The 25,447-nt window shown below is 48.4% G+C and overlaps 1 protein-coding gene and 1 long non-coding RNA gene across 18 annotated transcripts in view; one reads left to right on the forward strand and one right to left on the reverse strand.

Annotated features, from left to right (window-relative positions):
* Window positions 1–21,107, reverse strand: part of Zan (zonadhesin) — a 98,428-nt gene extending 77,321 nt beyond the window's left edge. For 14 of the 17 annotated variants that reach the window (XR_003955622.1, XR_003955623.1, XR_001784667.1 and 11 more), the window contains exons 1-18: window positions 20,425–20,632; window positions 19,607–19,659; window positions 18,398–18,544; window positions 17,983–18,254; window positions 17,566–17,653; window positions 16,135–16,287; window positions 14,302–14,466; window positions 13,310–13,401; window positions 12,630–12,708; window positions 12,370–12,516; window positions 10,996–11,267; window positions 9,961–10,045; window positions 7,322–9,334; window positions 5,849–6,033; window positions 2,552–2,693; window positions 1,859–1,975; window positions 610–734; window positions 232–377 (exon numbers count right to left, since the gene is read on the reverse strand). Coding sequence is in view for 12 of the 17 variants with exons in the window: in XM_017320807.1 (XP_017176296.1) it covers window positions 232–377; window positions 610–734; window positions 1,859–1,975; window positions 2,552–2,693; window positions 5,849–6,033; window positions 7,322–9,334; window positions 9,961–10,045; window positions 10,996–11,267; window positions 12,370–12,516; window positions 12,630–12,708; window positions 13,310–13,401; window positions 14,302–14,466; window positions 16,135–16,287; window positions 17,566–17,653; window positions 17,983–18,254; window positions 18,398–18,544; window positions 19,607–19,659; window positions 20,425–20,495 (4,352 nt within the window). In the remaining 5 variants the exon portion in view is untranslated. Of the gene's footprint in view, window positions 1–231; window positions 378–609; window positions 735–1,858; window positions 1,976–2,551; window positions 2,694–5,848; window positions 6,034–7,321; window positions 9,335–9,960; window positions 10,046–10,995; window positions 11,268–12,369; window positions 12,517–12,629; window positions 12,709–13,309; window positions 13,402–14,301; window positions 14,467–16,134; window positions 16,288–17,565; window positions 17,654–17,982; window positions 18,255–18,397; window positions 18,545–19,606; window positions 19,660–20,424; window positions 20,633–21,071 lie in introns of those variants that run through there. The other 3 variants (NM_011741.2, XM_017320805.1, XM_017320806.1) reach the window with 3 other exon arrangements.
* Window positions 21,108–22,078: 971 nt separating this feature from the next.
* On the forward strand, window positions 22,079–24,507 carry Gm38725. The gene is made up of 3 exons (XR_868626.2): window positions 22,079–22,352; window positions 23,554–23,689; window positions 23,907–24,507. It is a non-coding gene; the product is annotated as a predicted gene, 38725 (long non-coding RNA).
* The last annotated feature ends 940 nt before the right edge of the window (window positions 24,508–25,447 follow it).

Genomic DNA, 25,447 nt, shown 5'->3' on the forward strand with positions numbered 1-25,447 from the left:
TGAGCGTCCCCGAGTGACTCTTTATAACACATTCCCAAGGCCCTGTGTACATATCTGCTATTACCCCACTGCCCTCACTCCACTTCCTACTGTTTCCCTTCTGCCACTTGGGTGAGATGCAGCCTAGCTTTAAGGACACGTGTAAATGATTAACCACAAGTAACTGAAATGCCTGGGGTGAGGCCGAGGGTGTGGAGGGTTCTGGCTGCCTGACTAGGCCGTCTCCCTTACCTGGACACAGTCACAAAAAGCTGCTGGTCACCATCCCATCTCACACGCAAACCAAATGTTGTCCTCAGCTCCACAAATCTCCCACTCAGACCCACATAGGTGTCATCAGAAAGTATGGCTGGGAGGGTGACTTCCTGATCCCCAATCTGGGAGAGAGGAGACAGAGAGACTGATGTGGGGGGGGTGTCAAGTAGGACCATAAAACTCTAACACCTCATCCAAGGCCAGAGCACATCACCACTCCACGGCATCCCTCCAACTTCTCTCCTCTAGACTGGCTTGAAGCATCATCATTTTGCTTAGTCCCAACCCTAACAGAGTCTCCAGGCTGACCATGGCCTGGCCTGGTGGAGTGAGCAAAGGATAGAACTAACTCACCAATGTGTGTCTGCCACTGATCATGGTAACGGTAGTCTCTGGCAGAGAGATGACAACTTTGTCCAGGCAGGATACACCTTCTACTCCACGTTCTTCGGTGTTTGCTGTTATCCTAAAGAAGTGGTCTAGATGGAGAGAGAGCAGTGCTGAGGGGCTAAGTCACAACCAACTATTTGCTTGGTTGGTTGGTTGGTGATTTGATTGTTTGGTTGGTTGTTAGTTGTTTGTTTGTTTGTTTGTTTGGTTGGTTGGTTGGCTGGTTGATTTCAGACAGGGTCTCATTATATCTAAGGCTAGCTTCAAACTTTTTCACATTGCTGAGTATGACCTTAAACTCTGGGGATACCACCTCCTCCTCTCCAGTGCTCAGATTATAGATATTTGCTACCATGTCCAGCTTAGGTGGCTCTGGGGGTGGAAGCCAGGGCTTTGTCTAAACTGGCACTTAAGCAACAGAGCTACATCCCCAGTCCCTGTTGGATTTGGGACAGTCTTACTATGTATGCCAAGCTAAAACTCAAAATCTTCTTGCCTCCACCTCCAGAATGCTGGGATTAAAAGCATGTACCACCCATTCTCTGCTTTCTGAGACCCTAGTTGTGGTGGCGGTGTCCAACTTGGCACTACAGGGTAGAGGGCTCAGGATATATCTCTGAGACAGTAAAGGACTCAGAATCCAAATGGAAAGGGCCATGCCATGATTGTCTCCTTTCAAGATTGCCTGTCTCCCCTCAATGGACTGGGACATCTTCAGGAAATCATGTTCATTTGTGACTCCGTCTCACCCTTTTTGTGAGACAAGGCTCCCAAGTAGCCCAGGCTAGCCTCAGACTCTCTGTAACTGAGATGACTTTGTAGTGCTGACCTTCCTGCCTCCAGCTGCCCAGTGCTGAGAGGAGAGGTGAGTACTCCAAGTGGTTAATGAGGCTCTAGGACTGGAAAGCAGGACCTCTACTAACTGACCCACATCCCCAAAACAAGAGTCCCTTTTACAGTCATTGTCTCTTTCCCAGGGGAAGCATCCACAGCAGCAGGGCACTTCAGCTGTTTCTCCAGGACTGTGGGCCTGAAAGCACTCCCACTGTGTGTGCATATCCCAACTGCTCTTTAACAGAGGACCTTGCCCAATACAGCCCCTTTCTGCCATCTATCACCAATTCTGTTCAACCGCAAACTAAGTCACCATGCCAGACACCTCTATAATATCAGCACACACAACCCCAGCCAAGCTCTGGCTCAAATCTCCTACCTGTGGAGTTGCTGCAGGTTTGTGTCAAGATGTAGGTACATGTCCCTGTGAAGCCAATGTGCCTCTCATCAAAGGTGACAAAATGAAGGTCCCCATAGACCAGGCAAGTGGCTTTACCTGCCAGGGAAGGGGAACACAGGTACCGGAAGCTGTTTCCAGTGTCGCACTTGGCTGAACCCTACACCCCAACTCTGCTACTCAGATATATTCTCAGCTCCACTGCCCAAGGGAGATCAGAGACTACAGGTCTCACCCACTCTGACAGAGAGTAATTTAGAAAGACAAGAGGGGTGACTTTCTGAAATCAGAACAGAACACGTGCAAATGTTGCTCTCTGTCCTGATGTCCTCTTCCTCCTCTTTCTCCTCCTCTTCCTCTTCCTCTTCCTCCTCCTCCTCCTCCTCTTCCTCCTCCTCCTCCTCCTCTTCCTCCTCCTCCTCTTCCTCAAGATTTATTTATTTTATATGAGTATACTGTATCTGTCTTCAGACAGACCAGAAGAGGGCATCAGATCCCATTACAGATGGTTGTGAGCCACCATGTGGTTGCTGGGAATTGAACTCAGGACCTCTGGAAGAGCAGTCAGTTCTCTTAACCACTGAACCATCTCTCCAGTCCCCCCACCCCAGGAAGTGCATTCTAAAAAGGCCCACCCCACCCTCACACTCTGGCAGCATGAGGGGCAGTACTTACCATAGGGCTCACACTGGTACTGGTCACTCTTCAGCTGGCATACCGTATGCGTCCCACACTGAGAGATCTGGCACTCCATCAGGCTACCCGGCAAGCAGCGGCACCGCTCTGTGCAATTGGGAGTGAACCATTCTTCCCCAGGCTAAGAGCAACAGATCAAGAGTCATAATGCCATTGTTCTAAGGTTGTGTGTGCACGCATGTGTGTGTGCACATGCGCATGCACACAAGCGTACATGCCCGTGACCACCCACCACAACTTCATGTGGAGGTCAGAAAACAACTGGGAGCTGGCTCTCTCCTTCCACCCTGAGGGTCCCAAGGGTCAAACTCAGATCAACCAACCTTGGTAGCAGGTGTCTCTACCCGTGAGCCATCTTACCAGCCAACTGTGTGTATGCACGTGTGTTTCCATGGGCAATGGCGCAGTATGGAAGATCAGAGGACAACTTGCTATCATGTGGGGCCCAGGGTCTGACTCAGGATCAAGGCTCACAGGCAAGCGCCTTTGCCTGCTAAGCCATTCCAGCGGCCCTTGCCCTTTCTCTTTTTGTTTTATTTCTGAGACAGGGTCTCACAACACTGAACCCAGGTAACTTTCCTGCCTCTGCCTCTCAAGTCCTGGGATGATAATTACATATAGTTTGTTTAAAGCACTCTCTTTTGTTTTGTTTTTGGATTTGGATTTGCTCTTGTTTTCACGAGACAATATGGAGATTTGGTTAGCCTGGAGCTCAGCATGTGGACCAGACTGGCCTTGAACTCACAGATATGCCCCCTGCCTCTGCCTCTTGAGTGCTGAGGTTAAGGCATGTGCTACCACACCCATCCCTCTTTAAGCATGTTTGATGAATAGATGCGTGTGTTTATCACAAGTCGTTGGTAGCAGCAAGGGGCATTTATTAAGTGATCTATGTGTGGCAAGATCTTATTTTAATTGGCAACTTGAAACAACTAGACTCACACAGGAAGAATATTATAGCGGTATCATCTAGATTAAGTTGGCCTGTAGACAAGTCTAGGGGATTGTCCTATTGCCTTGTGATATAGGAAGACCCAGCCTGAAAGCACACAGTCCCATTCTCTGGGTTGGGGCCCTGGACTTTATAAGAGTAAAGAAAGCTAGCTGAACAGGAGGCAAGCATGCATTGATTTCTCTGTGTTCCTGACTGTGGATAGAATATAAAAGTAAAGCCAACTCTCTTACATTCCTGCCGCCTTGATTTCCTCTCAACGATAGACTATAACTTGGAATCATTAATAAATCCCCCCCCCCAGTTTGTTTTTTGCTTTTGTTTTTGTTCTTGTCTGTGTATTTTACCAAAGCAACAGAAATTAAACCAAAAAACGTGTTTAGTTTTAGTTTTGTTATTTTGCAACAGTGTTTCATGTAGCTCAGGCTAGCCTTGACTTCCTGTAAAGAGCTGTGGATGACTTCATATCTCTACCTCTCCAGTGTTATGATTGCAGCTGTGTGCCCACATCTAACACATACATGTAGTTGTATGTAAGGCAGTAGGAGTGCACACCCCAGCATTTAGATGGCTGAGGCAGGAGAATCACACAAGCTTGTGACTAGCCTGGGCTACATGGATCAGGGAGTAACACTCTGCTCAGAACAACCACTAAAAAAATGGAGTAATAATCTCTCTTCTTGTTGGAACTGAAATATGGGGAGGGAGAGAAAGAGGAGGAGAGGAGGTGGGGAAGGAAAGAGAAGAAGGGGAAGAGGGGAAGAGGGGAAGAGGGGGGAGGAGGGGAAGAGGGAGAGGAGGAGGAAGGTGAGGAAAAGGAGGAGGGGATGAGGGGGGAGGGCAAGGAGGACCAGGTATAGCTCAGTTACTAGAGGGCATGTCAAACATGCACAAAATCCTAAGTACTGCATAACTGGACACCTACTAGCTCAGCACATGGGAGGTAGAGGCAGATGGATCAGAAGTTTAAGGTCATCCTCAGCTACGTTATTGCCTGAAGGTCCATCTGAGACACATAAAACTGTATCTCAAAACTAAACAAGGGCTGGTGAGATGGCTCAGCAGGTAAGAGCACCCGACTGCTCTTCCGAAGGTCCTGAGTTCAAATCCCAGCAACCACATGGTGGCTCACAACCATCTGTAATGAGATCTGACTCCCCCTTCTGGAGTGTCTGAAGACAGCTACAGTGTACTTACATATAATAAATAATAAATAAATCTTTAAAAAAAAAAGCTAAACAAATATAAAAAAGTAGGTCTTATTGTGCTCCTTCCTTCTCCTCTTCCTCCTCCTCCTCTTCTCCTCCTTCTTCCTCTTTCTCTGTCTCTCTGTCTCTGTCTCTCTGTCTCTGTCTCTCTCTGTCTGTTTCTATCTCTGTCTCTGTCTGTCTCTGTCTCTGTCTCTCTTTCTCTCTGTCTCTGTCTCTCTCTCTCTCTCTCTCTCTTGTTTTTGTTTTATAGCTTTTCAAGACAGAATTTCTCTGTGTATCCCTGGCCATCCTGGAACTTGCTCTCTAGACTGGGTAGCCTCAAACTCAGGGATTTGCCTGCCTCTGGTTCGGGAGTGCTGGAATCAAAGGTTCGAGCCACCACTGCCCAGCTTTATTGTGCACATTCTTATAGCCATGGGAACAGATGTAACAAGATAAACTTTCTCAAAGTCATGCAGAGTGAATGCTGCATCCAGGCTCAGGCTCTGCTGCCTGACTCCAGATTCTATACACCCTTTGTGCATAGCCACTGAGCTCTGGAAGCTCAGCCAGTCCTGAGTTGGGATTGTACCTCTGTGGTAGAGCCCCTGCCTAGAATCCCCCAGAGAGGGGGCTGGGGGCGTGGCTCAGTGGTAGAGCCCCTGCCTAGAATCCCCCAGAGAGGGGCTGGGGGCGTGGCTCAGTGGTAGAGCCCCTGCCTAGAATCCCCCAGAGAGGGGCTGGGGGCGTGGCTCAGTGTTAGAGCCCCTGCCTAGAATTCCCTAGTGAGGGGCTGGTGGTGTGGCTTAGTGGTAGAGCCCCTGCCTAGAATCCCCCAGAGAGGGGCTGGGGGCATGGCTCAGGGGTAGAGCCCCTGCCTAGAATCCCTTAGAGAAGAGTTAGGACTGTGAGTCTTTGGTAGAGCACTTCCCTAGCATGCAAGGGGTCCTTGGCTCCATCTCCAGAATTGCAAAACCCAAGCCTGTACTAAATGAATGACTCTACCACTGCATGACCAGTCCTTTGGTCCTGTCCCTTGAGACTCTCTAAGCTCCTCTCACACAGAGAGCACCAGGACCCAGATGTTCTGGCATCTATTCTTCTCTGGGAAGCTGGACACCCCTGGAGGCTTACCTTATAGTACTTGTTGTTGTAGGGACAATTGCAGGAAGACTCATTGATACATTGATTATTACTAAACAAAAACCCAGGGTTACAGACACAGCCAGGAATGCAGGGGGGCTGGCAGCTGGGCTTGGGGCTCTCACAGGATGCTGGGCATGCACACAATTCAATGTGGGCATTTGGAGGGCAGCTCTCTGAAAGGAAAACACAGCTTCCATCAGGCCCCCATTCCACAGCTGCCCACCTCACCCAGATGCCTTCCTGCCTCTCTCCTACCCTATACTCAAGTTCTCTTCTAAATAAGCTTGCACTTATTCTGCCATTAAAAGAAGTAGGAAGGGGAAGGAGGGGGCAGTGGAGGAGGAGCAGGAGGAGGAGAAGATAATATCTGGTCATGGTGGTAGAAGTGGGAGGCCAAGGTAGAAAGACTATTAAGAGTTCAAGGCCATCTTCATACTCATTTGAGGCCAGGACCTTGTCTCGAAACCAAAAACAAATGAACGAAACAAAAAAAAAAATATGATCAATGCTATAATGAGGACAAATCTTGAAAACATTGTGCTCCTGAACACATCTGTATGACTTATTCAGGTCAAGGTCACATATGATGGTACTTAGCAGTAATCCTAGCACTCTGGAGACCAAGGCAAGTAGATTATTAATTTGAGCTAGCCTGAGCTATGTAGGAAGACACAAGGGAAAGAAGAATGGAGGGAAATAAAAAGGGAGGGGGCGTCAGGAGAAGAAGGAGGAGGGAAGGGGACTGAGGACGGTTTGTAGCTGGTGTATCTGACATCTGAGTGCAGACTTTTTAAGAATCTCCTTCCTAAAGTCCTGCCCCTCTTCAACAGGAGTTCCTGAACTCCCTTTGGCTGTGGGTCTCTGTCTCTGTTTTCATCAGTTGCGAGATGAAGTCTCTCTGACAACTGGGATAGGCACCAGCCTATGAGCCAGAGGGGTCAAAAGCACCACAAAAAACCAAACCAAACCAAGCCAAACCAAACCAAGCCAAAACCACAGAATCAACTAGCCTGGGATTGGAGGGGTTCCCTAACACTGAACAGATCGTCAAGGAGCCTGCATGGGTCTAATCTAGGCCCTCTGCATATATGTCATAGCTTGGTGTTTTTGTGGGACTCCTAACAGAGGGTGTGTTGCCTGTTTCTGACACTTTTGTCTGCTTTGGGGACCGTTATCCTCCTACTAGGTTGTCTAGTCCATCCTTACTATGAGAGGAGGCACTTGATCTTATTACAACTTGATATGCCATGTTTGGTTGATATCCCTGGGAGACCTGCCCTTTTCTGAAGGCAAATAGAGGAGAGGAGAGAGAGGGAGGGAGGGGGGTATGGAGAAGGTGGGGGGCAGGAAGAAGGGGGGAAACTGTGGTAGGAATGTCATATATGAGAGAATTTTTTTTTAAAGCAACTCATTCCCTAACTTCCTCCTTATTGTCTTCAGCTTGCTCCAACCACCTCATACCTGTGGTAGAAACACCTGTAGTCGGGGCCAGGCTGAACATTGACACACCTGGAGGCTTTGAAAGGAGTGGTCCGATGGGCATTAGTGGAGGACTTGGACAGGGTGGTCTGCATGCTATGGATGTTTGAGTGACAGCAGATTGCTCTGTAAGGAGAGTGGTCTCTTGAGTGGAGACAGTGGTCTCTTCAGAAGCAATGGTGGTCTCTTCAGGAGGGACAGTGGTTTCCTCAGGAAAGATGCTGGCAGGAGGAACAGTGGTCACTTCTGTAGGGATGGTGGTCTTTTCAGGAGGGACAGTGGTCACTTCTGTTGGGGTGGTGGTCTCCTCAGGAGGGGTAGTGGTCACTTCTGTCAGGGAGGCGGTCTCCTCAGGAGGGATGCTGGCAGGAGGAACAGTGGTCACTTCTGTAGGGATGGTGGTCTCTTCAGGAGGGGTAGTGGTCACTTCTGCAGGGATGGTGGTCTCTTCAGGAGGGACAGTGGTTACTTCTGTAGGAATGGTGGTCTCCTCAGAAGGGATGCTGACAGGAGGAACAGTGGTCACTTCTGCAGGGATGGTGGTCTCTTCAGGAGGGGTAGTGGTCACTTCTGTTGGGGTGGTGGTCTCCTCAGAAGGGATGCTGACAGGAGGAACAGTGGTCACTTCTGCAGGGATGGTGGTCTCTTCAGGAGGGGTAGTGGTCACTTCTGTTGGGGTGGTGGTCTCCTCAGAAGGGATGCTGACAGGAGGAATAGTGGTCACTTCTGCAGGGATGGTGGTCTCTTCAGGAGGGGTAGTGGTCACTTCTGTTGGGGTGGTGGTCTCCTCAGGAGGAATGCTGGCAGGAAGAACAGTGGCCACTTCTGTAGGGATGCTGGTCTCTTCAGGAAACACAGTGGTCACTTCTGTGTGAACACCTGTCATTTCTGTGGAGACAGTGGGCACTTCTGTGGGAACAGTGGTCTCCCCAGTGGGAAAAGTGGTTACTTCTATGGGGACAGTAAGCACTTCTGTGGGGAGAGTGGTCCCTTCTATGGGAAAAACAGTCTCTTCAGGAGAAACAGTGGTTATTTCTGTAAGGATGGTCTCCTCAGGAGGAACACTGGTCTCTTCAGGAGAGACATTAGTCACTTCTGTGGACACAGTAGGCACTTCTGTGGGGAGAGTGGTCTCTTCAGGAGAAACAGTGGTAACTTCTGTAGAGATAGTCTCCTCAGTGGGGACACTGGTCTCTTCAGGAGAGACATTGGTCACTTCTGTGTGAACACCTGTCACTTCAGTGGGTACAGTGGGCACTTCTGTGTAGAGAGTGGTAAGGATGGTCTCCTCAGGAGGAACACTGGTCTCTTCAGGAGAGACATTAGTCACTTCTGTGGACACAGTAGGCACTTCTGTGGGGAGAGTGGTCTCTTCAGGAGAAACAGTGGTAACTTCTGTAGAGATAGTCTCCTCAGTGGGGACACTGGTCTCTTCAGGAGAGACATTGGTCACTTCTGTGTGAACACCTGTCACTTCAGTGGGTACAGTGGGCACTTCTGTGTAGAGAGTGGTCTCTCCAGTGGGGAATGCGGTTGCTTCTATGAGGACAATAGGAACTTCTGTGGGGACAGTGGTCTCTTCAGGAGAAACAGTGGTAACTTCTGTAAGGATGGTCACCTCAGGGGGGACACTGGTCTCTTCAGGAGAGGCATTGGTCGCTTCCACGTAGGCAGCTGTTACGTCTGTGGGGACAGGGGTCACCTCTGTGGGGGAAATGATCTCTTCAGGAGATACAGTGATAACTTCTGTAGGAATGGTCACCTCAGGGGGGATACTGGTCTCTTTAGGAGAGACATTGATCACTTCTGTGGGGACAGTGGTTGTTTCTGTGGGGATGGTGGCCTCTTCCGTGGGAGTGGTGGGTATTTCTATGGTAACAGTGGTTGCTTTTGTAGGGCTGGTGGGCTGCTCCATGGGGAGCGTAGGAACAGTAGATTCAGAAGGGCCAGTAGGTGGAAGCAGAGGACTGGAAGGAATCTCTGTCTGCAGCAATACTGCAAAGAAAAACAAAACCCTGGAATTTATTCAAAATTCTACCACCTTTCTTTCACTAGAATCTAAATAGGAGTGGGTAAGCTGGGGGAAGGGGGCTACTTGGTCATCTCTATTTCTGCTTCCCATCTCCATCCTTCACTCACATATTCAACGGGCAGGGCTCCCAACACACATCTGACACTGTGCCAGGTTCAGGAATCACAAAACTGAATAGGAGATGGGGCCTGACTTCAGCATTACTAGAGAAGGGTTCTGAGTCCTGCCACAGAAACTCATGCCATCAAAGACACCGTCATAGTTGGGTATGGGGTACCCACCTGTCATCATAGTCACCAGTATAGTTAAGGAAGAAGATCACAAGTCTGAGGACAACTGGGCTACATTCTGAGCTCCTGTCTTACAGTGAACATAGAGTAAGCCTGGAAGTATCGTTCAGTGGTAGAGAACTTTCCTAGGATCCCCCAGTGAGGGACGGGGGCTGTGGTTCAGTAATAGGGCACTTGCCTAGAGTCCTCTAGGGCGAAGCTAGGAGTGAGACTCAGCTTGCCTGGCAGGTATGAGGAACTGGGTTCTCTTCCTCATACCAAGGGATGGAAGAAGCTGAGTCCTTAAATTTCATTCTTACCCCGACATGGTCCATGAGAGATCAAGATGAAGTTCAGAGCGACAACAAAGGCAGTGCTGGTGCCCCGGGTGGCCTCAATAAACAACTGAAGGTGATGGAGGTCAAGGAAGGAAGAGAAAGAATAAATCCCTGGGAACTCAGAAACTCTGCTGTGCATGTCCTTGCCACATGTCACTTTGTTAGAACTACAATAGACCAGCACACCCCCAGCCTCTTACTGTCCTTTCTCTACCTTTCTGATCTGTATCTGAAATGGCCTGTATAGGCTCATGGGTTAGAATGCTTGGTCCTCCACTGTCTTGGGAGGCTGTAGAACCTTCAGGATACAGGCCACTAAGAGTCAGGCATTTGATGGGAATAGCCTGGCCTTGCTTTTAGTTCTGTTCCTTGTTTTATGGTCTTTGTTAGTGGAGTGGTTTGAATATGCTTGGCCCAGGGAGTGAGTGGCACTATTAGGAGGTGTGGCCTTGTTGGAGTGGGTGTGGCCTTGTTGGAGTGGGTGTGGCCTTGTTAGAGGAAGTGCGTCACTTTAGGGGTGGTCTTTGAGATCTTCCTCCTAGCTTCTTGGAAGACAGTCTGTTCCTGTTTGCCTACTGAACAAGATGTAGAACTCTCAGCTCCTTCTCCAGCACCATGCCTACCTGGATGCTGCCATGCTTCCTATCTTGATGATAATGGACTGAACCTCAGAACCTATAAGCCAGCCCCAGTTAGATGTTGTCCTTTATAAGAGTTGCTTTGGTCATGGTATCTCTTCATAGCAATGAAACCCAAACCCTAACTAAGACAGTGAGCCACCCAGCAAGCTAATGCCGTGATGGCCATGTCTTGCCCACCAAGATAGGCTGTATCCCCAGCCCCCAAAGCTGCAGGTCAAAATAAACCTCTTCTTGCATAAGCTGTCCATGTCTGAGATCCTGTCACTGCACTCAAGAATAACTAACATATCCCCTCTCTACCTCCTCCACTCATCATCCACCCTGGACCTCTTTATTTGTATGCAAATACAAATACGATGCTTTCTCCGCGTCTCACCTGCATGGGCTGCTGATATCCCTTAGGGATGGTGACAGAGCTGTTCATCCAGCCAGAGCTCTGAGACCCAACACGGTTCCACAGAGGAATGGGAAAACTACCCGCAGGACTTCCCAACAGGAGCTTGAGTGTGGTACCTTTGCCAAGGCCGTACATGTGGTAAGCAAACTCCACACAGATGTCCCCAGGGGCACAGAATGGTGGACTCACCAACCTGGCAGACTGCCCCTCCTGGGATAACTTCACTGAATCGAAGAAAATGTAATGCTCCCCTGGATAAAAGAAGGGAACCAGAACAATAAGACGCCAAGCCTAAGCGTGTGTGGAAGACAAGTCTAGCTGCTTGCTGCAACCATGTCTAGCTTTCTAAGTGAATATACAACCAAATATGCATAGTAGTATTTTTTTCTTCGCTTGTTTTGTTTTGTTTTAAAGATTTTATTTAAGCATACGGGTGCACTGTCATGTCTTCAGATACACCAGAAGAGGGCGTCAGATCCCATTACAGATGGTTGTGAGCCACCATGTGGTTCCTGGGAATTGAACTCAGGACCTCTGGAAGAGTAGTCAGTGCTTTTAACCGCTGAACCATCTCTCCAGCCACTTATTTTGTTTTTGTTTTTTTTTTATTTGTTTGTTTTGTTTTATTTTTGAAGACAGGGTTTTTCTGTGTAGCCCTGGCTGTCCTGGAAGTCACTCTGTAGACCAGGCTGAATTCACAGAGATCCTCCTGCCTCTACCTCCAAGGTGCTGGGATTAAAGGTGTGCACCATCATGTCCAGCTGTTTTCTTTAGTTTCTAAGTTTTATCATTCAGGCTGGCCTGGAACTTACAGTGTTCCTGCCTTAGCCTACACATCCCAAGTATGCACTGCTACAATGTGCTTACTCAGGACATTAACTGAAGAGAGCCAAAAGATGCAGGAAACCCAGTCTACAGTCCAGAGTCTATCGGCATCACAGGCAGCTGAAAGACCATGGATTTTGAAGTCTTGGGCTCAGAGCAAGACCTCAGGTGCTCTTCTCCATCTCACCCCCAGAGCTAGAGATAGAACGTACGGAACTGCACATGCTAAGCATGTGCTCCATTGTACACACACACACACACACACACACACACACACACACACACACACACCAGCCCTTCCATGGGGGATTCTAAGCAAATGTTCTACCATTAATCTGTGCCTATACAACAAAGCTTGGATTTTCTGCTGGGTTGCAATGATCCCACTACTCTGACCAACCTAAGCATAGTCTTTCTGGCTCTTGATTCTCATCCATGAACACATTATCTGCCGGCAGTGACACCATCAAGTCCCTGACTAGATACAGATGCTATGACTCATAACCTCGAGGTCCTCTGTCCCCTCACCTCCATATGGGAACTCTCTTGGGGACCCTGCAATGAGGGTGGGTACACTTTTACTTCCCCAGCTCCAGTGTCCCATGTCTCCATACACCTGGTTCCAGTCGCAGAAAGGATGGACTCTGTCTTCGAAGTCGCACTGGGGAAAGCTCTCTAGCAGATTCCAAGAGGAGAGAGAGTTTGAGACACTCAGTCCCATGAGCCCCCCCCCACCCCAATCATTTCAACCCCCAATTCAACAGGGGTTCCCAAGGCTCTGTCCTCACCTCCACAGGGAGCTATGCTGATGGCATCCACAGCTATTGCTGGCTCTGGTATATTTCCAAACATACCCACTACCATGAACTGAAAAGGAAAGGAAAGGAAGCCTGGAGGGAGCAGACACACCAATCCTCACTCCACACCCTCCCCACCAACCCTCCAGCCCTCTTAGGAAGGCTAGTGTTAATCATCAACTTGATACACCTAAAGTCACCTGGCAGATAGACCTCTGGGCATGCCTACATACTGAGGGTGGGGGAGGATTATCTTGATTTTGTTAATTGGGTGGGAAGAACCTCCCACTGTAGGAGGCATCATTCCCCTGGCTGGGACCCTGAACGGTATTGGTTGAGGAAAGGAGTTGAAAAGCAAGAAGCTTTTATTGTTCTCTGCTTCCTGACTGTGAGCAGGATGTGACCAGCTTCTTCAAGCTCCTGCTGTCAAGAATTCCTCTCTGGGTGAGCTTTATTTACCCTTGAGCTGTCACACAGAATAAGTCCTTTCTCCCTTACGTTGCTTTTGTTAGAGTATTTTGTCACCTGGACAGAAAAAGAAACTAAGACACTTCCTCTCTGGCATTTCCATTCAAAGGCCCAGCTCCTGTTCCATCAGGTCTTCAGCTCACACTGAGGGAGGGAACCTACCATACACAGGGACTCCTAATGAGGACCTTGCTCCTCTGTACCTGTATCTGTCCCTGTCCTGTGTAATTGACAGACACAGCCTGCCAGTCAGGTCCAGGATGCCCCGAGAAGAGAGTATATTTCCGGATGTTGCCTACAATGGAGAAAAACAGAAGAGAAGAAAGTTTATGGGGATTTGAGAGTAAAGGACAAATTGCACGGAGAACACCAAAGCAATATTCCTCCAGATGTAAGCAAAGTTCTCTCATTCACCGGTCTCCCTCCCTCTCCCTCTCCCTCTCCCTCTCCCCCTCCCCCTCCCTCCCTTTCCCTCTCCCTCCCTCCCTCCCTCCCTCCCTCCCTCTCCCCCCTCTCTCCTCCCTCTCCCTCCCTCCCTCCCTCTCTCTCTCTCTCTCTCTCTCTCTCTCTCTCTCTGTTTCTCCTTCTGCTTTGTATGTGTGTATGTGTACAAGAGCACATGAACGCATGTGCATACCTAAAAGTGCATGTGACGCCAACCTCAGGTGCCATTCTTTAGAAGGTATTCACCTTGGTTTTTGAGTCTTATGCTAGCTGACCAGGGAACCCCATGGATCTGCCCGCTTACCTGTACCTCCCCAGTGTTAGTATTACAAGCAAGTATTACTCTGCTTAGCTTTCTACATGGGTGTTGAGGGTAGCAGTCAGGTTTCCATGCTTGTGTGGCAAACACTTTCCTGAGTATCTCCCTGGCTGGTTTGCTGCTGTTTGTAATTGATTTTTAGACAGTCTCCTGTAGGCTAAGCTGGTTTCACACTCACTTTGTAGCAGAGACTGGCCTTGAACTTCATAATCTTCCTGCTCAAACCTTTCAAGTGTTATAAATCCAGGTGCCATCCACCGTGGCTGGCAGTGCCTCTGTTTTTCTAGTGTCCAGTGTCCTTCTTATTTCTAACACATGGAACAATCTCACAAGCACACCGGGTTTCCTTAGACCCCGAGGAGATATTCCCTCTCAATTTCCTGTCAACCCAACCCTCCTAGGTGGCACCCGTGATCAGTAAGCTCTTCTAACCCAAAAACGTAGCATAAACAAAAAGGCCTTCTTCATGTCCCTGGCCATGCATTATGTAGTGGAAAGACAGGGTCATACAGCCTCTGGAGTGGCTCAGGGGACTCAGAAGAACAGCTTTCTGTCCTGGCCTTGCATTCGTAGAGTCCAGGAGCATGTAGTAGCCATCTGTAAAAGAAAGAGCCAGTGAAGTGAATGTCTGCGATGGTGAAGATGTAGGGACCTGGGTGAAGATAGAGACCTGGCCGTGGGGAGTTCCAACAGCAGCCTAAAGTGAGACACAGGTCAGGGGGTTACATCCACATCACAACTTGCAGAGTGCTTGGACTCATGTTTCTATAGTAAATGCAGCCATCCCAATCTTGTCCCCTGGGTGCTGACTCTTCAGGTTCAGTAGTTATAGCCTCTTTCTTTCCGTGCTGCCCTCCTCCCACTTCCCCCCACCCCCCAAGACCAGGACACACTCGAGTGAGTCACTCAAGTTGGTGACAGACATCCAGTCTGACCCTGAAAAGTAGGCAGTTCCCCCCCCCCCCCACACACACACACTCCAGCTTTCCCTTCGCTATTAAAACAGACAGCCAATCAATCTGAGCTTAGCTTAGGGACAAAACTAGTAACCAAGGAAAGAGGGCACTGGTTTGCGGGGGAGAGCGCACACGCATCCGTACTCTTGTCCAGCCACCTTCGGATTCCCGCAAACCTCGAGCTGAGAGAGGCCAAGAAGCCAAGAGAATGAGCCAATGATTTCAAATGAAAGGGAAGGGGTTGTTTAAGAACTTTCTAGAAGGTAAGCCTCCCAGAGCAGGAAGATGAATGATCATAACAATAAGTAAACTGGGAATGGAAATCAAACATCACTTGGTGTTTGACCTCCAAAACTTGCTGGGTGCAAGAACTATGTGGTGGCGAGGAGGAGATGGGCACTGTGAAGGAGAGACGAGGAAGGCGGGGATGGCTGAAACAGGATGAGAAAGCCCAGGCAGGAGTACAGGGAGGCGAGAAGCAGGAAGGCATCATCACCATGAACGGAATGAACAGAAAGGAGTTGTTTGGCTTAACTGACAGCAACTCTTCCTTAGCAGTTCTTATCTGCCCTGGCTGTTCCAAACAGTGGCTTCTTCAGGAACCCCGAGTGACATGCAGTCAGGATCTTACTGACCAGTCCAGGCTGGCCTGAACTCACGATCCTCCTGCCTTATCCTCCCAGGTAGTTGGATTACAGGTGAGCCACACCATGCCTCCCTCTCTCTGCTTGCCCCTTTCCTCTCTTGCTGTTCCTTCCATGGGCAGAGAATGGAACCCAGGGCCTTATGCATGCCACACAAGAACTTTACAACTGACCTACATCCCCAGCCCTTATTTTTCATTTGTTTCTAAAACAGGATCAGTTCCCAGGTTGCACTTGAAATCACTAAGTAGACTAGGCAGTTATTGAACCTCACATCCTCCTGCCTCAGCCTCCTGAGTCCTGCGGTTACAGGCTTATGCCACCATACCTGGCTTCTTGCAGGTTTTACACAGCAGTTCTTAACTTTCTGGGCTATTGTACAGGGTGGCTATTCAGTAAGTAATACTGGATGAAGAATGAATGAATGAATGAATGAATGAATGACTACAAGGAAAGACTGTGAGAAGCAAGTGGTACAGGTCTGCTTGGCAGCCATTTTGGCAGTAGAGGGAACTAAAGAATTCTTGACATCATGCTTCTTGCCATGATCCGGAACTGAAGGAAGCATGAGACTGCTGGGTTCCTGGCCTGACCTAGGGATGTCATTGTAGGAGATACACAGGTCACTGGAGCCCAGAGATTGTAGGAATATATACAATACTCACTACCAGGGTTAGAGAAGTCTTCAGCAGGCCCCACACCCTGCTTCCCTGTTGGTCCCTTCTTCTGGGTCCACTTAGCCCCAGTGGCAGTTGGGACCCAGCTCCAGCCGCAGAGATCATTTAGAGTATCAAAGGTGCACATCTGGGACATGCAGACTGAGAGGAGAGAGAAAAAGAGATGGAGCTGGGGGCGTGGCTCAGTGAGAGAGCCCCTCCCTAGAATCCCCCAGGGAGGGGCTGGGGGCGTGGCTCAGTGGTGGAGCCCCTGCCTAGAATCCCTCTATCAAAAGGCTGAAAGTACAGTGTAGCCATAGAGCCCTTATCTAATATCCTCTAATATGGGGCCTAGCAACAACACTCAGCAATAAAGTATTCTCCTAAAACCTACCAATGAAAAACTAGAGCCATTGTTCAGTGGTAGTGCCCTTGTCTAGAATTCTCCAGTGAGAATCTGGGGGTGTGGCTCAGTGATAGAGCATTTGCCCAATGTCTACAAAGCCCTGATTAAACCTCGATATCAAAAGGAAGGGGCTGTGTGATTTCTGTCGCAAGAGGAAGCTTAGGAAAAAAATGCCTCAGCCAGAACTCTGAGGCCCACTCTCAAGGCTGCAGGGTGTGTTAGCAAGCTTTGAGGCCAACCTATATCCTACTGCTCAAGAGTTCTGCTCTTGGTACAAATTACATACCCTGCCCAGTCTATAAACTGGGCATTGTCTCTGTGTAAAGCTGTAAATTAAATGATGTTTGTGGAGCATCTAGCCCATGTTCAGCGAGTCTAAGTTCCTTGTATAGGGCTGGATTTTTCCCTTCCAGCCAGCCTAAAAGGAACACTCTGCATATATCAGAGTAGTAGTGTGGGGTAACCCCTTCGATGACTTTACAGTCAGATTTTCAAGACACCGAAGACTTCTTTTGTTTTAGAGACAGCATGGAATGCAGCCCAGGCTTGCCTCAAAATTGCCATGTGGCCTAGGATAATCTTGAATTTAGGATCCTCCTGCCTCTACGTCCAGAATGTATGCCATCACAAGGGAACCGTGCATGCTGGCCAAGTGCTTTACTAAGATCCATCTCCCAGCCCACCAAGGGTTTATGGACACACACACAGGCTAAGCTAGGCCAGCGTGTGGCCATGGGTCCTGGTCAGTCACTGTAGACTAGATAACCATGTTGAAAGGGGATCTCTTGCATAGTGACTGCTTGAGGAGCCAGGGGTGCAGGATGAAGTAGCACCAAGAAACCAGAAGCTTCAATTCATGAGAAACCAGGGTCCTGCTTGCTGAGCAGTCTCACCCCTAGTTTGGAAAGTTTGACGGGTGTGTGTGTGTGTGTGTGTGTGTGTGTGTGTGAGAGAGAGAGAGAGAGAGAGAGAGAGAGAGAGAGAGAGAGAGCAGTCAGGAGGAGGAGAGGCACTGAAGAGGGTCAGGAACTCACCCTGATTGCAGGTACCCCGCTGGATAGAGAGGCCATCCAAAGAGATGTCCAGGTAGGCGGTGTTTCCTCTCATGCCTTCAAACATCAGCTGCGGAATTAGGGACAAAGAGACCCTGATCCTGTGAGCCACATGACTGGCCTCCTTTCTCTGTGACTGCTGGTTTCCATCCTGAACTCAGATGGCTGGGGCTCCAGGTCCCCTCTTTTTAAAAAGTGCATAAGCGTGGGTCAGAGGACACGTTTTGGGAGTGGGTTCTAGCCTTCTACCACATGGGTCCTGGAGATGATCTCAGGTCACCAGGCTTGATGCAAGAAAACTCCATGATGGCCCTCTGAGCTCCCCCTCGGCCTCCCTTCCTAAGCCACCTCCCTTAGATCCCTTCCTCACCAGACTTTTAGGTCTGCTCTTAACCTCACCCAGCTTGGTATATCATGATCTGCTGGTACAGTGACAGTGGTGGGCATCCAAGAGGGACTCTGGGTGTTCACATGTTTCCAGAGTACATAGGGCCGGAGGTGCTTCCGGCCCCTGAGCAGCAGCAGTCTGAGCTGGGCGCCCCATGACAGCCCGAACATGTGGAAAGCAAAATGGACGCAAAGGGGGCCTTGCTCCCATATGTCAGGGCTACGCAGGCGTGCCACTCCGCCCTGAGGGAAGGTCTTGGGATCCATGTGCAGGTAATACCCCTCTGTGGGGAGACAGAGTGGAAAGGGCTGAGTCTTTGCTGTCCGCAGGAGCCATCCCATCCACCCCCTGCTCAGCTCTGCTTCCAGCAGTCCCCTCCCAACTTTATCCCCTCTCCAAACTTTAGGCTTCCCTCAAACCACTTACCTCCATTGGGGTACCCCCCAGGGGGGCCAGAAGTGCCCGTCAGGGAGGGTCCAGTAGTCCGAATCCAGTCCCCATCATCTGCAGACATTTGAGACCAGTCACAGAAAGGTCTGGAATTGTCTTCAAAGTCACACTTGGAGAGAATGGCTGGGAAGAAAGAGTCTCTGTGAGGCCTCAGAAAGGGCAGAGGGCAAGGGTTAGGTCACAGAGCCACACTGGGAGGTGGGGGTCAGCAGGGTCACTAAGTATGGAGAAGGCTGCCACTAAGAGCTCAGATCCAGAGCAGAGATGTGGGAGACACAGAACTGGGGGGGGAGGGAGGCAAAGCTGGAGAGTAGAGAGAGTAGATGACAAAGTTGGGGAGCACAAACTAAGGTCCAGGCTGATTCAGACAGACAGGCTTTGTCTTGGTAGCAATGTGTTTAGTCGTGGCAGTTACTGTTATCTTGGTGTGTGCATGCATGTGTGTGTGTGTGTGTGCAGATGTGCATGCATGTAGAAGTTAGAGGTCAATATCAGATGTCTTCCTCCATTTCTCTCCACTTTATGTTTTGAGACAGGATTCGCCGATTCAACTATCCTGGCTGGCCAAGGAACCCTAGAGATCCTCCTGTGTGTGCCTCTACAGTGCTGGAACTACAGCACCTACCACTGCAAGCTCTTTACATGGATGCTAGAGATGGAGCTCGGGTCCTTAGGGTCCTTAAGCTTGTGCAGCAAGGAGGCTACTGAGTTATCTCCCAGCACCCCTGCCTCATGTTCTCATGCAGCCCAAGGTGGCCTTGAACTCCACATCCTCCTGCCTCAGCCTCCTGAGAGCTGGGATTACAGGTGTGCACAACAATACCCAAGCCTACTGTTTTGTTATTTTGAGACAATGTGCTCAAAATGCTGCTATGTAACCCTGGCTAACCAGGACCTTGTGATCCTGCTTTGGCTTCCCAGTGCTGGCTTGGCAAGCCTGTGTCATCATATGCAGTGATTGTCATAATTAATTTGAACAGGGATCTTACAGGTGGAGTTAGGCCCAGTTTTCCCACTGTTCCCTCCACCCTTCAGTTCAGGAACTGCCCTTGGCGTATGTATCCCATGTTTATGTGATTGCTGTCCCCTGACTACGAGCCCTGTACTAGGACAGGAGGAGAGTTCACGGTTAGAGCAGGTTGTAAGGAGGGGAAGGAGGCCTGAGCAGGTCTGGTTCCAACTCACAATCCTCCCTCGAAGTGTGCACCATCGGCCCCAGGTCTGGAGAGTTCGGTCTCCTTGGGATTGGTTTGGAGAAAGCAAAGAATGTCACCTTTGTCATTATTCAAATTATCATTAATACTATGATTATGTTGTGTCTTTTTTTTCTTTTAAGACAGGGTCTCATGTAACCCAGGCTAGCCTCAAACGCCCCTAAGTGACCAAGGATGACCTTAATTAAGCTCATGATTCTCCTGCCTCCACCTTCTAAGTACTGGGGTTACAGGAGTTCACCACCGCATCTGGCTTATTTCTTTTAGAGACAGTCTTTTGATGAGTAGCCTAGGCTAGCCTCAAGTGTTCAATCTTCTTGCCTCCCTCACCTTTAGTGCTAGGATTATAAGTTTGCACCACCACACTCAGCTCCCCTCCCCACCTTACAAACTCAATTTAAAAAACCTTCCTCTTCCATCAACTTGGGTCAGAATTTCCTACAATTCAACTGCTACTTGTCCAAAGCCCTGCACCCAAGTTCAAGGAATCAAAAACACCTCTCATTCCTTGCCACCTTCCGTCTTGAACTCTGACCTATCAGCTTTGCCTACTGTGGGGTTTTGGAGGGTGTAAATTTTTTGTCTTTCCCTCCCAGCCTGGAATGTCACCTCAATTTCAGGACCTGGGGATGTGAGGCTCTCCCTGTCCTGGCCAGTAGGCCACCTTCTTTCCAGCCCCACTGACCGTCTCCTTACCTCCCTCCCCAGTCTCCTGACTTCCGTTTTGAGTCAGGGTCAACCTGGTAAACCCCTGACCCATTTATCACTGCTCTCCCCAGTCCAGCTTACCACGCAGGCACTTGTTCCTGGCCCCAGGCAGCCCCCACCAGCAGCATCAGGGTCCAAACTGGCAGAGCCATGAGGGACCTCGGAGGTGGCCCTCAGGTGGAGAAGATTACAATGAGGATCCCAGGCCACTTTATAAACACCTGGCCCTCCTCTCTTGTCACCCTTCTGAGGAGGCCATTAAAAAAAAATCACAGAATTTGAGAAGTCCCTAGGAATATAAAGTTATCAAAGTTGAAGTGGAAAACCCAATAAAAAAGTTATAGACAGAAATAAAAAGGGAGATAGAAACAGATCCAGGAAGTTCTAACATCAAGCAACAAGGAGTTGGATAAGAAACAACAAAGGAAAAGAAGACCGAGAGATAGAGTCTCGCAGAGCCCAGGCTAGCCTCAGATTCATGATGTAGGCAAGGCTAGCCTTGAAATCCCTGAAGCTTCCACCTCCAAATGCTGGGATTATAATCATGATAGCCACTAAGCAAGCACTATCGAGGTCTCCCAGAGCTGAGACACTCGGGTCTCTTAATTAAAAGGTACCTAGTGTGCTGGATTCAGAGACCCACAGAAACGGCTTTGTGAAATTTCAGAATATCAGGGCTGACAGGAAGATGGAAGACCCTTTTAGACAGTGAGGATCAAGTCACATACTAAGGACCGGGGATCCTCATGGCCTCCTCAGTCTCCTCGGTAGCAACCATAGGTTCTAAAGGCAGCAGAACACTAGCTGCAGAATGCTGATGGGAAAATCATTCAAACTTAACATTCTACAACTGAAGACAGTGGCAGATGCTGTTGAGAGTCACATGAATGGCTGGAAATGAGGGACAGAGAATTGAAGGACTTACTTACTCAGAGAGGAAGAAATGCAAGTGGCCAGGAAGCATTGAAAGTGTGTATGTGGAGCCGGGCATGGTGACGCCTTTAATCCCAGCACTCAAGAGGCAGAGGCAGGTGGATTTCTGAGTTCGAGGCCAGCCTGGTCTACAGAGTGAGTTCCAGGACAGCCAGGGCTACACAGAGAAACCCTGTCTCGAAAAACCAAGAAAAGAAAGAAAGAAAGAAAGAAAGAAAGAAAGAAAGAAAGAAAGAAAGAGTGTGTGTGTGTGTCTATGTGCCTATCTGTGTATATGTCTGTGTGTGTCTGTGTGTCTATGTGTGTGTGTGTCTGTGTGTTTATGTGTGTGTATGTGCCTGTCTATGTATATGTCTCTGTGTGTATGTGTCTCTGTTGTGTGTCTCTGTGTGTGTGTGTGTACCTGCCTGTGTGTGTATGTTTATGTGTGTCTGTGCCTGTCTGTATCTGTGTGTGTATGTTTATGTGTGTCTGTGCCTGTCTGTGTCTGTGTGTATGTCTCTGTGTTTGTGTGTCCCTGTGTTTATCTGTGTGTCTGTCTGTGTGTGTGTGTTTGGGTCTGTGTGCATGTAAGTCAGAGGACACCTTTCAGTAATTCTGTCCTTTTACTTCATGGATTCTGAGAATCAAACTGTTAGATTTGGCAGCAAGTTGAGCCATCTTGTCGACCCCTATTTCTCTAAGACAGTCTTATAGCCCAGGTTAGCCTCCAATTGTGACTGGCATGCCACCATGCCAGTTTATGTGGTATTGAGAATCAAACCCTAGGTATCATACTAGGCAAGCTCCTCACCAACTGAGCCACATCCCCAGTCTTTTCTTTTGTTTTTTCAGACAGGGTCTGTGTAATCCAGGCCGGACCTCGTTGTCTAGTCCCAAGCCACCTTCAAACTCGTGGCAGTTCTCCCATCTCAGCCTCTCAAGTGCTGCAGTCCCAGCTATTCAGCAGACTGAGGCAAGAAGATTGCAAGTTCAAAGGCAACCTGGGCAACTTATTGAAACCTTGTCATGAAAGAAAACATTAAAGGAAACATGAGTGTGGAATTTAGCCAGTGGGGAGTACACAGCTAGTGCGGGTAAGATTCAGCGATCCTATCTGGGCACCACACATGCTCGCAGATGCACATAGGGGCACACACCTTAAAGATTTATTTATGTGCAGTATGTGTCCAGGCGAGTGGAGGTGTTCAGAGAGGCCAGAGAAGGCCATCAGATCCCCAGGAACTGGAGTTATAGGTGACTATGAGCTGTTCACCTGGGCACCGGGGACAAAACCTAGTCCTCTGCAAGAGTAGCAAGTACTTTGAACCACCAAACCATCTCTCCAGTCCCCTGTAGTTTTTTAGTATTTTGTTAAAATTAATTTTCAAATTAAAAAACACCTAGACTACATATTATGTCTATAACATAGTGACTACATATATATATAGTCACAATTATACCAAATATACATGACTATATGTATATGTGACATACGCAGTGTGTGTGTATGTGTGTGCCTCTGATTTGTCCGGAGCTCTCCTAGTAGTCTGGGCTAGTAGTAGCCAGTAAGCCCAGGGACCCACCCATCTCCTTCCCTTCTTGTCATCGCTGGGATTACAGGCACACACCTCCACATTCATCTTTTTACATGGTTCTAGACATGCAAACCCGGGCCCTCATGTTTACCAGGAAAGCATTCTGCTGGCTGATCTGTTCCAGCAGGACTTCTTTTTGCTGTCTCAGAGGAAGCTCTAGAGTCCATGTTTGTCTTAGTCCAGGGTTTTAAAAAGGAACAGAACTAGAGCCGGGCGTGGTGGCGCACGCCTTTAATCCCAGCACTCGGGAGGCAGGGGCAGGCGGATTTCTGAGTTCGAGGCCAGCCTGGCCCACAAAGTGAGTTCCAGGACAGCCAGGGCTATACAGAGAAACCCTGTCTCGAAAAACCAAAAAAAAAAAAAAAAAAAAAAAAAAAAAAAAAAAAAAAAGGAACAGAACTGCTAGAATGAATATATACATACATATATACACATATACATACATACACACATATGCATACATATACATAAACACACATATACATATACACATATACATATATACATGCATATATAATAACAAAATACATTCATATATATGTGTATGTATATATGTATATATATGTATGTATGTATATATATGTGTGTGTGTATATATATATATGTACATGTATATATATATGTGTATATATATATATATGTGTGTATATATATATATATATATAATCCAGGTAACCTGGCACTGGCTGTCTCATTTCAGAAATCTTTCTGGAATAAGCATCCAACACTGAGAGTGGAGGAGAGAAGATGTCACCAGTGGACTGAAACCAGGACAGGTCCTGAAAGGCTTTGATCCTGGGCCATTTATATTCTCATCATTTTTCTAAAACCACCAGGTGGGTCAAGGAAGTGAGATTTTATAGAAGCATATGCGGCTATTTGTCAGCAGGTTGTTAAGGGCAACAACCCATTGTTTCAGCTGTTCCTCCAGGTCATTCTGCTCTGTAGCAAGTGAAGTCACTCTTGGCAAATAGGCAGTGCTTTAAGTAAATCACTAAATAATCATAAGTCAGTATCCGATAATTGCTCTTTTCTACCTAATTCTACTTTCAGTCTCACACTAGAGAGACCAAGAACCTAGCAATCATCCGGTGCACGAGGATGCTGTCTCAGTGACCCTGATCTGGCACCAGAGGCCTGGCCTTCAGTCCATGTTGGAATCCCAAGGAAGATGGTTCTAACATTGGTGAAGGATTGCCGCAGCAACAGAAATGCAGGCTGACCAGCAAGAGTGAGAGCATGCAGGCAAAAAAGCAGTTTTCTTCTCCATGTCCTATTCTGTGTCAGAGGGTGACACTCAAGCCAGGCAGTGGTGGCGCATGCCTTTTATCCCAGTGCTTGGGAGGCAGAGGCAGGTGGATCTATGGGAGTTGAGGCCAGCCTGGTCTACAGAGGGAGTTCCAGGACAGCCAGGGCTACACAGAGAAACCCTGTCTCAAAACAAAACAAAACCCTAAACAAATAAACAAAGAAAAAAAGAACAAAGACACAAAGAAAGGGAAAAAAGAGAGAGCAAGCGGGGCACCAGCAGCCTCTGCTCCCTGACTGTGGATGCCATGGGACCAGCGACCACAAGCTCCTGATGTCCTGCCTTCCCCGCCATGACAGACTGTGTTCCCAGAAGTGTGAGCTAAAATAAAGCCTCCGTCCTCTGAGTTGCCTCTTGTCTGTGTTTGGTTATAGCGATGAGAGATGTGGACAGGATGTTGGCTGATGAATGTTAAGCTCATGGTCAGATGCCAACTGGTTTTCAGTGCGTTTTCTTGCTCTGAAAAGCAAGACAAAAGCCTGGCATGTTAGCGCGTGCCTTTAATCCCAGCACTCAGGAAGCAGAGGAGGGCAAATCTCTGTGAGTTCAAGGTAAGCCTGGCCTACAGAGTGAGTTCCAAGACAGCCAGCGCTACACAGAGATGTCTTGTTTCGAAAAATAAGAACAAACAAAGCAACAAATGGTTAAAAGTGCTTGCTGCTCTTAAGGACAAGCAGAGGTCAGTTCCCAGTACCCACATGGGTGGCTCACAACTGCTCATAAATCCAGTTTTAGGGAATCAGACACCCTCTTCTCTCTCTCTCTCTCTCTCTCTCTCTCTCTCTCTCTCTCTCTCTCTCACACACACACACACACACACTAAAAATAAAATAAAATAAATCTTTTTAAGAAAAAAATTTCAAAACTAAGCCAGATATAATGGTCCAGGCCTGTACTCCCAGCACCTGAGGCAGGAAAATTCTAAGTTCCAGGCCTGCCTGGGCAATTTAGCCTCTGTCTCAAAAAAACACAGACAAACAACAAAACAAGCCTCCCTCTCAAGTTACAATAGACTTGATATAGAATTAATATTCCAGCTCCAACAGCCCAAAAAAGATACCTCAACCTTGCTCTTTCATAGCAACAGGGGTGGCAATGGGATGTCTGTTGTGGAAGTCAAAAAAAAAAAAAAAAAAAAAAAAAAAAATCACTGAAGGGAAGGATCCCAGAGGAAGGAGATTGCTGGCAAAGTTCCCTAACAGTTCCCAACTGCACCTCAAGAGGGCACTGTAGTCCAGGAACTAAGTTCACCTCCCCCAAAATTCTTTTGAGTCCTCCCCTTTGC

This window comes from Mus musculus, chromosome 5 (assembly GCF_000001635.26).
Source record: "Mus musculus strain C57BL/6J chromosome 5, GRCm38.p6 C57BL/6J".
NCBI lineage: Eukaryota > Metazoa > Chordata > Mammalia > Rodentia > Muridae > Mus > Mus musculus.